The sequence below is a fragment of the Colletotrichum abscissum genome (assembly GCF_030869225.1).
Source record: "Colletotrichum abscissum strain IMI 504890 chromosome Unknown Scaffold_1.1, whole genome shotgun sequence".
NCBI classification, from domain to species: domain Eukaryota; kingdom Fungi; phylum Ascomycota; class Sordariomycetes; order Glomerellales; family Glomerellaceae; genus Colletotrichum; species Colletotrichum abscissum.
This window is the reverse complement of record NW_026849987.1, coordinates 1,246,442-1,257,810: the sequence shown is the minus strand read 5'-3', so window position 1 is coordinate 1,257,810 and position 11,369 is coordinate 1,246,442. Positions and strand designations below refer to the sequence as shown.

Sequence of the window (11,369 nt, the reverse complement as noted above, 5' to 3'; positions counted from 1 at the left end):
GAAGACGAGAGCGTGGCCGACTTGATTAGATCCGAGCAATAATAAATGGTTTCTGCAGCTTAAGCTTTGATTTCCTGTTGTAGTACATGTGGAAATTGGAAGAAATCCCGGGTGATTAAACCCTTTCAGTACACGAACCAGTCGGTCTTTATTTTTGAGCGATAGCTCTTGAGTTTGTGAGAATCCATGTTAGATACATGGGTATCTTTCGAGATGTCATGGCTGGGATCTCTCCACTCGAGATCCCGTCATGTCGGGACGAATGTCTCAGCGGCTCTGATCAAACTAACAATTGGTTGTTTTTGTTGTGGCCAAAACTCATGTGGCTGAAGGAGCTTAGATGACCACTCAAGTGCCCGCGGAGGGCCGATCTAGTAGCTTGCAGATAGCAGGTCAGACTTATATGAGATGCTACGTTCTAGACGCAGTAAGATGGGAATCTGCCCTATTACCCCTGGCAATTGACGCCATGGGATCGACACTGCCTCGTGCTCATTGGACGACGATTTTCAAGCTGGTCAATTAGGAAGAGGCTGAGTATGAGACAGAAAAACCAATCAATCGTTGACGATCAATTCTCACTCAACCTAGGCCCGCGCGTGTCAGATCCCTTGAGATACATAGAGAAAATGGGGTCTCCGCCAGAACTGCACAGGTCCTCCGCTCCTTTTTCGTCGTCATTCCTCGAGAATCAGATGCGAAGTTTTGCATCGGACACTGATTCTTGGCTCAATCAATGATTTGAGGAGAGTCTCGGTGGACTTAACCATGTTGTTTCCTTATTCACTAATCACGTTGGCGGGTTTCTTGCCACTCACCTTCACCATGAGCCTCGAAGGGCGACTTCCCCAAGAAACGCTCGCGATGGGTTTCCCAGATCACGGCGCTGGACTTTCCCCGGCACCAACGACAGCTCCCAGCGAGGAGTCGAGGCAAATGATGCTCGAAGCCAGAAGTCTACCCCCCAATGCCTGTGGAGTTCGTCGCCTTGATAATGGAAGTAAGTCTTGACCCATGGCTCCTGCGATTCACGGAGCTGGCTGACGATATCTTCCTTGCTGTCAGCTTTCGAGACATTCTCTTGCGTCAGCAACGATTGCTACAGCTCGGGACCATGGTTCGGATGTCGCAACGTCCTCAAGACAGAATGTTTTGATGGGAACGCGCCTGTTTGCCAGCAGACAACGTCGTCTCTAGGCCAGAAAGCGCTTTGCTGGTATGTCTTTTCGTGATCTTTTTCATTGAACACGTCCCGAAACTAGATATACCGGAGCCACTGGTCTCATTCGTGCCTCCGGAGTTCGATAGGTTCAAGTGCTAACTGATATCCAAGCACTCGATCAGGTCCGAGCCAGTTACCGTATTGCCTGACACTCCTGAGGCCTGACGACTCAGGACAAAAAACATGGCTCCGATGCGGCAATCCTGCCTACAGTGGACAAAAAATCATGGTAATAGGTACCGAGTCCGACGACCCAGACGCGACCAGGACTGTAGACCCTTCGGACACTGCAACAACCACGCCACCTCCGTCCGGATCATCCTCGAACTCGACAGGTGCCATCGTCGGAGGCGTGGTCGGTGGGGTGGCCGTGGTAGCCATAGCCGTCTGCGTCATCGTCTGGTTGGTATTGCGGCGGAGGAAACGCTTGAGGGAGGACGGGTGGCATATTCCCTTGACGCCAGGCTCTCAATCGCAGCACACTCAGCCATATTACTCTCAAGCTGGGTATGAGGAGCATGATGACCCTTCCAAGGCGCAACGCGGGCCGATGCCCTCGCCCACACCTCTTGTTGAGGTGCAGGGAAGCAACGTGATCGACAACCGAAGACCGGTGGAGCTAGAAACTTGAATCCCCCAAAAATGAACTAGGTGTTCATGTGTCTACGCTTTGGGGGGCATGGGATTATTCTTATACATATAGCGGTGGCGTAAGGAGTTGATCAGTGGGTTGATTTCTTTCATCATATATTATGCTTAACAATCAAATACATTGGGAGATTGCTGGATCAAGCCGAAATACAATCCTGAGGGAGCTTCAGAGCATGCCGGTATTTTCTTATCTTAACTTGTCTTTATCTCTTATGAATTCTCATGGCGAAATCTGCCAAGAATGGATCTAGTAACATAATCCCCATTCATATGAGCCCTCATCCTTTGCGATTCCCTTCACCGGCTTGATATAAACCTAGCAGATGCACTTGAGCTCAATTATATGCAAAAGTGGCCAGGGTCCTTCGATCCTGGCTGCCCACGCTGGCGCTGGCAGTTTCTCGTATTTGGGACTACTTCGCCGACACACATGCTTCAAATATAGGCCGCTGGTATTGACGGGCGAACCATGTCTCACACAATCTTAGAGAACCTGCCTCACTTTGAAGGTTACACAATACGGAAACTTGCTTCCAGATCTTTGCACAGTCCTCCAAATAGACGACTCAGAACGAGAATAGGGGTCCAAGCTGGTTTCTCTGTTTCCTGGTGACTTCAACTTTTTAAGACCACCACATTCCCGTCAACGGAGTGTACCACTTCCACCACTGTTCTCATAACCTGGCCAGACTGCCTTGTATCTATCTCGGAGTAGTGATGAACTCTTCCTTCCTCGTAGCCATTGCTGCGGCTATCTGGCTACGCCTGGTACTCGCGGAGCCTCAACACTTGAATGGAAATTCCATACCACGTCCAACACTGGCACCGAACTACGACAAGTATAGGGCAGCCCCAACAACAACTTTGACACCTAGAAACAACCTCAATCTACGGGCAGAGGCATTGGAACCTCGAGTACTGCGCATCAATACATGTGGGATCGTAACACTTCCTTGGAGTAAGTCTTCAAACGCCCCTCTAGCTTGAGCCAAGTCAGCCAGCATAAGAAGTCGAATACTGACATAAATCAAATAGCTACATTCCCTCTAGCGTGCGAATATCCGCAACCGTGCCAAACAGACAATGGCTATATGAAGTGCGATAATATCGTTGGACGTACATGCTACGATGGCACAGCTACCGAGTGTAGATCCAAGATTGATCTCAATACCCGCTGTTGGTACGTTCACATTATGTCTTATTTCAAGAGACAATGGCTAATATCTATCTTTCTAGCACGAGTTCGGATGATCAATGGCTCCCAACCTGCGTGACATATTACAAAGAAATCGACAGGGATAACTGGGTATCGCTCCTCGATTGCCAGTGGAAAGCACACAGCGGTCGAACGAGCTTAGACTTCGTCCCGGCCTCCATCGAGGACAACTTCCTTCGCGGCACCCAAACAGCGCTGGCTTCGGCTGATTCCACAATCACTCTGATGTCTTCCACATCGGCCTCCGCCTCCGCGCCAGCTTCACCATCGCCGGCGAGTTCTTCGTCCAACATACCTACAATCGTAGGCGGTGCCGTTGGAGGCTTAGTAGCGGTGGTCATTGGAGTCTGTGTGGTTGCATGGCTTCTCATACGGGAGAAGCGAGTGTCGAGAGCCCAGGATGCCTTGTCTCCGTCGCAGGGTCCGACACAGAGCGCTCAATTCTCAACTCTGCCGGAGGTATCTGTCCCTGAGAACCACCTGCCTCTCTATCCGGGGGCTGAGGAGCGACATAAGTATCAGTCAGTGTCTGCAGCCCCACCATCCGTTCTCAGTGAGGCGCTTCTGGCGTCTTGTCCGTCGCCGAGACGCACTATCAACGTTAATGATACCCCTGTTGAGCTTGAGTGATAGATGTAGAGGCACACAGAAGTTCTGTCCACGGTATTCCAGGCTCGTGGTAGTATAACGTACCTGACTTAATGATATAATTAGGCACGTGGAGGATAGCAAGGGGTGATTTTCATTCAATAATGTACTCTTAGTTACTTTCTTACAAGTAATCATCTACACGCGCCATCGCTTGAAATGCTTCAGCATGAGTCCACGCCGATGCTCAACATCACACGCCATCGACGGTCGTAGCAGTCCCCTTGACCGCCATCCCTCCATCATCACCCTCAATCCAAACATCCCACTTCCTCTCCCCTTCACTCGCCTCCTTCTCTCGCAGGCAAAGCGTCATCTCCCGACCGCAGTACAGCGGCGCCAGGTTCCGGTACCCGTACCAGCGCACGCTCTGCCCTTTGCCCTGCCTGTTCAAGAACGCGAGCACCAAAGCCAGCGACAGAGGCCCGTGGACCAGCGTCGCGGGATGGCCCTCTTGCGCAGCCCACGCCGGGTCCAGATGGATCGCGTGCGCGTTGTACGTCAGCGCGCTGAAATTGGTGAGGAGGTTCTGCGTCGGCGTCAGAGTGAGAGACGCTGTCGGCTTATGCGGCGCTAACCCAGTCTCAAACGTCAGTACTTTTCTCGTTCTCCAAACTCTCTTCCACGGCTTGGAATGAAGACTGAATTTGCTGCTGGCCGCCGCTCACCTTTCAAACTCCGCCGCGCTGGAGCAGAAACATCAACATCAGGAAGGAAAGCCAACGTCCTCCTCTCCTCAACCGCCGGTCCGCTCTCACCATGACCAGCAGCAGAAGATGCCCCATACCGCCGCCACAACTCGACCCACACCCGGCCCTTCTCGGCCCTCACATCCTCCACGCTCTCGACACAGCCGACCCGGCGCCCATCCAGACAAAGCACATTCTCCCAGCCCTCTCGGAACCGGACCTCGCCGCCCGCCCAGAGCCGGCGCGTAAAGGGCGCCCCGGGGCAATGGTCTGGGTCAGTGCCGTCCGGCATCAGCCATGAGGGCGGCGATTGGAGGGGGAAATAGGCCAGGTGGTGGCCTTGCGGCAACGGACTCGCAGGACCGGAGGATGGTGGGTACTTTGGTGGATAGTCGGCGGACGAGGTGAAGATGTCAGCGAACAGGAGGTTAAGGAGATGGGAGGGCGTCGGGGAGAGGTGGTCTGGGATCTCCTTGCTGGTGTGCAGGATTTTGGCGATTCCTGCCTCTACCGATGAGGATGCATTCTGAGTTGCAAATCCCCGACGAAGGGTGTTGAGGAGCAGAGGCCTCATGTTGAAGTTGGCATTGGCGACTTACACGCCTCAGTGAGTGGGATGTTATGAGACTGAGTTGGAGGTCATGAATATGCATATAACCAGTTGATAGGTCATAGTCGCATATCGGATAAAGATGCCTGTGTGAAAGTGCGGCCCCAAGTTGACTGTGCCTTAAGGGGGAGAGGAACTGGGAATGTACACTAGGAAAGTCATTGTTTAATGAGGACAAGGGCTGCTCTCATGGGTTACCCATCTAGGTGTAAGAGCTGAGGTGGCAAGTCACACAAACACGGTAGTCCTTGTGGCACAGAAACATCATTCACGCTTAATGAACAGGCTCGAGCGAGCCTGAAAGGACTGAGTAGGCATTTAATTTCATTTTCATTCTATCTAGTCGCGATCAACAAGCGGTCGCCTCCCGACCGCTCTTGAGTGTCCTCTGTCTGTGAGAGGATCATCTGGTGCCCATGTTAGTTGCACAGCTCCAGCAGTGGCTGAAAGGATGGTCTCACATGTAGACTAGGTCTCAACTCAAGAGGCCTTCATAACAGACCGAAGCGGGCTCGGGCGCGCCACTTGGTGGGTGAGGTGAGCCGGGCTCATCGGGCTCCTGTCTGCAAGGAGCTGATGGGCGACGTTCGGCTTGGGCGCGGGCGCGGGCTGCGACGCTGTGCGCGCGGATTCCTCTTCGCTGTCATGCTTCAGAGACGGTACTTGAGTCGATCCCTCGTTCTCGAGGGCCTCGGTTGGTCAATCTAGGATGGTCAGTTTCTTGTAGTTGGCAGATAGGGTACTGGAAGGTCACAAACCGTCGTAGTAGTCATCGTCGTCATCAACCTCAGCCAACTGCTCGAAGTTCACCTTGTAGCGGAGAATGCCACCGATACCACCAAAGCCCTTGACGAACTGGTTGCCCTCGGTGGAACGGTCAGAGACGAACTCGAGGTTGGTACCAAAGTCCTTGTAGTGCTCTGCAATCCACTCAAGGAAGGATTCTTGGGTAACGACTTCCATCTCCTGGCCAGTCTCCTTGTCCATGAAAATGGCACGGTCACCGGTTTCCTGCTGCTTTGTAGTGTGCAGCAGGTGCTCGGTGCCCTGGCTGTCCTTGAGCTTCCAGCGGGTGATCTCCAAGTTCTCGAAGACGATCAGAACCTCCACAGCGCCCAACTCCAGAGCCTTGAGGGTATCCTCAATACCGTAGCAGACACGACCGGTGTCCTGGCTGATCTCCTCGAAGTACTTTCCGATGAGCTTCTTCTCCTGGATGAACTTGACGTTGCCGAGGGTCTCGGAAGAAAGCTCGATAGCCTGGTTGAAACCGTTCTCACCACCATAGGAAACGTCAACAACCTTGATGACCTTGGTGGCCAGACGGTTATCGAACAAGTCGGAGGCGTTGAGATCAGTCTTGAAATCGGCAGAACCAGCCAAAATCAGACCAGCGACGTTGGGCTTGTCATTGGTAATGAAGTTCTGGACGGCCAACTCGGCAACCTTGCGGACATAGTTGTGACGCTTCTCCTCACGAAGACGGGCGAAACGAAGAGCGGATTGACCACCACGACCGTGCTTCTTGGGAAGATCGACAGAGAACTTGTGAACAACTTCTCTGGTGTTTCCGGAAAGGGTTCCGAAAAGGGCTCCGTTACCGTCCATAATAATGAAACCAAACTTCTGATCCGACTCGAGAAGCTCGGCCAAAGCCTCTGTGTGGAACTTGTTGTCACAGAGGTAAAGGGAGGTGTTGATGGGCTTGAAAGGCTCAAAGTCGATGTTGACCTTTCTCTCCTTGCCTTCCTGGGTCAAGATTTCACCACAGTAGACAACCAAGCCGTTAGGAGGGACCTTATTGTACAGCTTAAGACGCTGCTGGGTCGAGGTAATGGCTGAAAGCACGGACTGTCTGTTGACTCTGGACTTGATGTTTGACGCAGTTCCCTGTATAAAGTCTCATTAATACCGGTCCGGCTTGAATGGTGTGCGATTGTCGCAGTCGTAACGTACGTATTCTTCAGCCAACATCTTGGCGGCTCGGGAAATCTGATCCTTGGGAGCTGTGGTGGGGTGTTAGTCGAACCCGGCATCGGCGACGGCATGGCGGTCGGGAAATAAAAACGTACGAATGATGAGCGAGATCATGGAAGTGCCGTTACCACGAGCGGCCTCGAGGCGCTTGATCAGCTTCTTGACCTTCCATATCTCGATCTGTGTTGCACCCCATAAAGGGAATCGTCAGCCTGCATGCTCGGAGCGCGGGGCAAAAAAGGAGGGGCTCCGAGGCCACGATGTAGGAATACGGGAAAAAACTCACGTTCTTCTCGGCCTCGTTCGCCTGGGGGTCCGACATCTTGAATGAGGGTAATTAAGGGACTCGAGGAACGACAAAATGAGGGAACGCGTTCGCGTGACGGTGAGGGATTTGTCGTCGACGTCGCGCGGTTCTCCGGGCGGGAACGATGCGTTGCGATGCGGTCGGGTAGTTGCAAGGAAAGAAAAGTTGGTGCTCCACGTAGGTAGGTCGATTTTTTGTGCTGTCACCGTGGAGCGCACCAGGATCCGGCTCTGGCTGGGTGTACGCCCAAAACCGGGTAGGGCGCTAAACCGCAAGCGAGTCATAGGGTGCCTACAGCCTGGCCACTCTAAATTCTAGCCACTCATCTCCCGACTTTCACACGTACCACCATGTTTTCCTGGAGCCGTCCGCCCCATGGTTCATCTTCAACGCCGTATGTCTTTGGAATTTAGGCACTTCAAACACTCATTACACTGGACTCTGACTATCGCAATGACTACCTATCGAGTGAGTCACTGAGATAGACACCCTCAGATGTCTATGTTATATTATTCGGCGATGTCTTGCAGGATAAGGTAGGCAGGCTGCAGCCCGTTTAAAAAGGCACAATGTAAGGCAGGTTGTGAGACAAAGCCAATGTGCTGTATTAGTTGCCCATTCAACCCCACTCGATCTTGTGCCGCTAAAAGTTGGGCCACTGAATTTCTGTGTGCCGTCCGGATATCGCTTTCTTTGGGCGGAACGGCTGAAGACCTCAGCGGTGGATCCGCCATGCAAGTAAAGGTGCATAGGATCATCCCGTGTGCTGGATTAATGAATGACCAATGACCATGCAACTAACGAGCTAACTTTATCGCAACCTCCCAACGCGCCCATACCCGTCCCCGCGAGAGCTTCCCGAAATCGCAGCTCAAGCCACTACCTGCTGTAGCTCCTGTTCGTCATACACACACAGCGCCAGACTCGCAACATGGCTTCCTCCGTACCCATCCAGATCGCAGAGACGATACAGACAGCCCACATCAACCGGGCACCCTCCCCGAGCCACGACCTCAATCCCTCCACAGCAGCCTCCGAGAAGGAGCCAGTGACATTAGAACCCGTCCCGACCCAGGACGATCTCGACGATGATGAGCTCGACGACTACATTCCACGCAGTGTGGTGAACCCGAAGCCGCGTACAGCAAAGCTTCCACCCATGCCCGACCTGCGTTTCGAGCAGAGTTACCTCAACAGCATTTCCAAGGCCGATACCTGGGGGCGGGTGGCGTGGATCACCGCAAGGGATCAGGTAGGTTGCTCGGGTGCAGCAGGCGGCGGGGGGATTCAGTACTGATCTGATGTAGGTGATGATGCCCCTGATACAAGGCGTCGTTTACAACTTGTTCCTCATCGGCTGGCACCACTGGAACAAGAATGCTCAGGTCCACGGCAGTTCGATAGGTGCGAGGGTCAGGAGGTGGTGGTATGGCGTGAATAACTGGCAGCTGCCCCCGCAAAAGAGCTCAAACTGGAGGACGGCATTTACAAAGAAGGAGCTGTGAGGGACTGGAACACACAGCATGAAAGGGTCAGGAAACATGATTGGTGTGGTATCTGTACATCTAAAATCGAAGCAGAGTGTCTCTGCAAGCCAGGTACTTTTCAGTACCGCTGCATCTCGTGATGCGCATATCCCCTGAGAGTACTAGCCGTAGTACCGTCTATGAATGAGCGAATGCTCCTACAAATAATTGTTCAACCATCCTGATGGTTCCCATCATCTATCCCTATCCGTACTCCGCCTGCCAAGTTTTACCGCCAAACGCCAAAGGACTTGTGGTAGCCAGTTCCCAATGAGCCCTACTCGCGCACACCAACATCCACTTGTTGCAGCATGGTCTGCAGCTTGTCCGGGCTTCCTCTAAAGGCCAAGGAGGTCTGCACAGCGGCCGGGCTCAAGGGCGGTTTTGTAGTCGCAACGTTGATGACAGGTTCTGGGGTCTTGTCTCTGGGTTTGGCGACAATCTCATCAACCATTTCGTCGACTCTCGTGGGGGCTTTCTCATCCTCTGGGGCGGGAGTCATCATGGCCGTTTTCGTCGTGGTTGGGGACTTCTTGACCGAGAGCTTTACGATCAAGCTCTTTCGAGGTTCATCGGCCAAGTCTTCATCTGCCATGTCCACGTCTTCGTCTAATTCGTCATCGTCTTCCTCACTCTCATCCGGGACATGGTCCTCTTCTTCGTCGTCACCCAAATCAGGTTCGCTTCCGTCATCATCGTCTTCATCCATAGAGTCACGTCCATGAGTCCGCGTGCCCTTGGATGACCATCCGTTGGTTCCATGATTAACCGCTGCAGCTCTGCGTGGCCGTCCTCCAGGACCGGACGTCGGTTCTGAGGGCTGACGGGAATCCTCTGAGTCTCCGTTGACACTACCTGCTGCACTGCTTCCGTTCATTCGTGGCGGGGCTCTGATCTGACGTCCGCTGGCGGTGGTTACTGGGCCGGTTGGTTCCGCAGGGGTGCTCGTTCCAGTGTTGCGCGCCGAGCGTCGATTGGACGAGTCTGTAAGGAAGTCTTCGTCATCGGAGTAGGTGTACTTGATTCGCTTGCCTCTCGTACGACCCTCGTAGGAAGAGAAGCCAGGCTCAGGACGTTTGAAGCGGGCTTTCTGAGCCTGTCGATACTCTCTGCGACGTCGTTTCTGCTTCCATTAATCATTGCCCAGAACAATCCCTTGTCACACTGGACTGGAGTTCGATGATGGATGCTTACCTCCTCGGTACCCTCAAAGCGAGGAATAGCCGCCAGCATCTTATCTGCAAGCTTCCTAGCCTTGGGGCCGCCGTCCTTGGTCTCCAATTTCTCGCAAAGGGCCCTGAGCTCATCGATTGATCCCGCTACTGACCACCAAGTGCGGTTGAAACCGGCAGGGTTACTCTCCCGATAGACGCGGAAAGCAGTATCGTCCAAGCCCTCGATCAAAAAGTACCGTCTCTTGTCACTGTCTGAACCCCAGGGTTGGACCGAGAGCGGCTGGTTCAAATCGTCATCGTGACGGTTTCCTTTGTAGGATTTGTTGATGATGGTCTTGACAGTTTCGGATGCTGAAAGAGACCACAAGGCGAATGCGCGAAGGAGAGACAGCTGTGCCAATTGGTTAGTGAACTGGTGCACAGACAAGTAACGCGCACTTCGGTGCTTACTCTCTGGGTGGGTGTGATGCTGTGAAAGGTGTTGCTACCCGACAGTGGGTTGACACCTTCCCACGATCGCGGCCATTGGGACTTGTGGGCGGCAAGAGCGTCGTCCAGAGCTTTGGAGTATTGGCCGGCCCTATCACGCCAATTAGCAAACCAAAAAGACCATATTGTTTGCTGTCGCGTCCACGTACTTGACGTCCTGCTTTCGGTTCAAGAGCAGGAACAGTAGAGCGCACAGGAAAGCTTCGACTCTTTCGCCAGGCGGGCTGCCAATAATGTCTTGTTCAAGCTCTTGCGGGCCAAAGTTGGCCAAGGATTTCGGGAACGCATCGTTGAATCGGCTGCGAAACATAACCAGAAACTGGAGGTGGGTGTTAGCTTGTCCTATGACGTGGGGCGCGCGGTTCTACGCGTTTTTTTGCGCGAAACGACGCGACAGGGTGCATACAGCAATGTCTGGATTGTCAATGAAGGCATTCTCGTGTGGCGGCGATGGCGATCGCTTGCGAGGCGGCGGCGAGGGCTCTTTGGTCGCGACGGTGGCTTTTTTGCCTTTGGCAAGCTTAGGGAAGAACTTTCGAATGTCACCCTTGGTCGCAGGTTCAGGCTCAGCTTCGGATTCGACGTCGGAAGGAACTGGCGACAACGAAGACAGCGAAGACAAATCCGAAGAATCGTCGTCAGCCATCTTGGCGATTTTTCCTCCTCGCGTTAATGGCTGTAGTGTGTGCGGGTGGTGTTGTTGTTGTTGAAGTTGGATGGGGGTGGGTATCGTAGTAGGTGGAGGTGGTGGTATGCGCGCTGGTGTAGTTGCGAGAGGAAGTTTCGACCGCCCACTCGCGGGACTACTTAAGTCACGTTTGAGCCGCATCTCCTTTCGGTCTGGTTCTCTGATAGGCCC

General features: G+C 53.3%; 6 protein-coding genes across 6 annotated transcripts; 3 read left to right on the top strand and 3 right to left on the bottom strand.

Moving 5' to 3' along the window:
- Positions 1-825: 825 nt before the first annotated feature.
- Positions 826-1,853, top strand: CABS01_00381 (uncharacterized protein; the record flags this gene model as incomplete). The annotated part of the gene is made up of 3 exons (XM_060533762.1): positions 826-1,000; positions 1,066-1,216; positions 1,334-1,853. 3 exons carry the CDS (start codon positions 826-828, stop codon positions 1,851-1,853), a joined length of 846 nt encoding a protein of 281 aa, XP_060406276.1.
- A 737-nt stretch (positions 1,854-2,590) lies between these two features.
- On the top strand, positions 2,591-3,719 carry CABS01_00380 (uncharacterized protein; the record flags this gene model as incomplete). The annotated part of the gene is made up of 3 exons (XM_060533761.1): positions 2,591-2,831; positions 2,909-3,053; positions 3,110-3,719. The coding sequence occupies 3 exons, from the start codon at positions 2,591-2,593 to the stop codon at positions 3,717-3,719; spliced, it is 996 nt and encodes a 331-aa protein (XP_060406275.1).
- A 211-nt stretch (positions 3,720-3,930) lies between these two features.
- On the bottom strand, positions 3,931-5,000 carry CABS01_00379 (uncharacterized protein; the record flags this gene model as incomplete). Its single annotated transcript, XM_060533760.1, has 2 exons — positions 3,931-4,310; positions 4,406-5,000. The coding sequence occupies 2 exons, from the start codon at positions 4,998-5,000 to the stop codon at positions 3,931-3,933; spliced, it is 975 nt and encodes a 324-aa protein (XP_060406274.1).
- Positions 5,001-5,786: 786 nt separating this feature from the next.
- Positions 5,787-7,335, bottom strand: CABS01_00378 (eukaryotic peptide chain release factor subunit 1; the record flags this gene model as incomplete). The annotated part of the gene is made up of 4 exons (XM_060533759.1): positions 5,787-6,926; positions 6,993-7,042; positions 7,109-7,193; positions 7,300-7,335. 4 exons carry the CDS (start codon positions 7,333-7,335, stop codon positions 5,787-5,789), a joined length of 1,311 nt encoding a protein of 436 aa, XP_060406273.1.
- Positions 7,336-8,251: 916 nt separating this feature from the next.
- CABS01_00377 (uncharacterized protein) lies at positions 8,252-8,825 on the top strand (the record flags this gene model as incomplete). The annotated part of the gene is made up of 2 exons (XM_060533758.1): positions 8,252-8,572; positions 8,628-8,825. The coding sequence occupies 2 exons, from the start codon at positions 8,252-8,254 to the stop codon at positions 8,823-8,825; spliced, it is 519 nt and encodes a 172-aa protein (XP_060406272.1).
- Positions 8,826-9,123: 298 nt separating this feature from the next.
- On the bottom strand, positions 9,124-11,156 carry CABS01_00376 (uncharacterized protein; the record flags this gene model as incomplete). Its single annotated transcript, XM_060533757.1, has 5 exons — positions 9,124-9,969; positions 10,041-10,412; positions 10,472-10,601; positions 10,660-10,829; positions 10,917-11,156. The coding sequence occupies 5 exons, from the start codon at positions 11,154-11,156 to the stop codon at positions 9,124-9,126; spliced, it is 1,758 nt and encodes a 585-aa protein (XP_060406271.1).
- Positions 11,157-11,369: the final 213 nt, after the last annotated feature.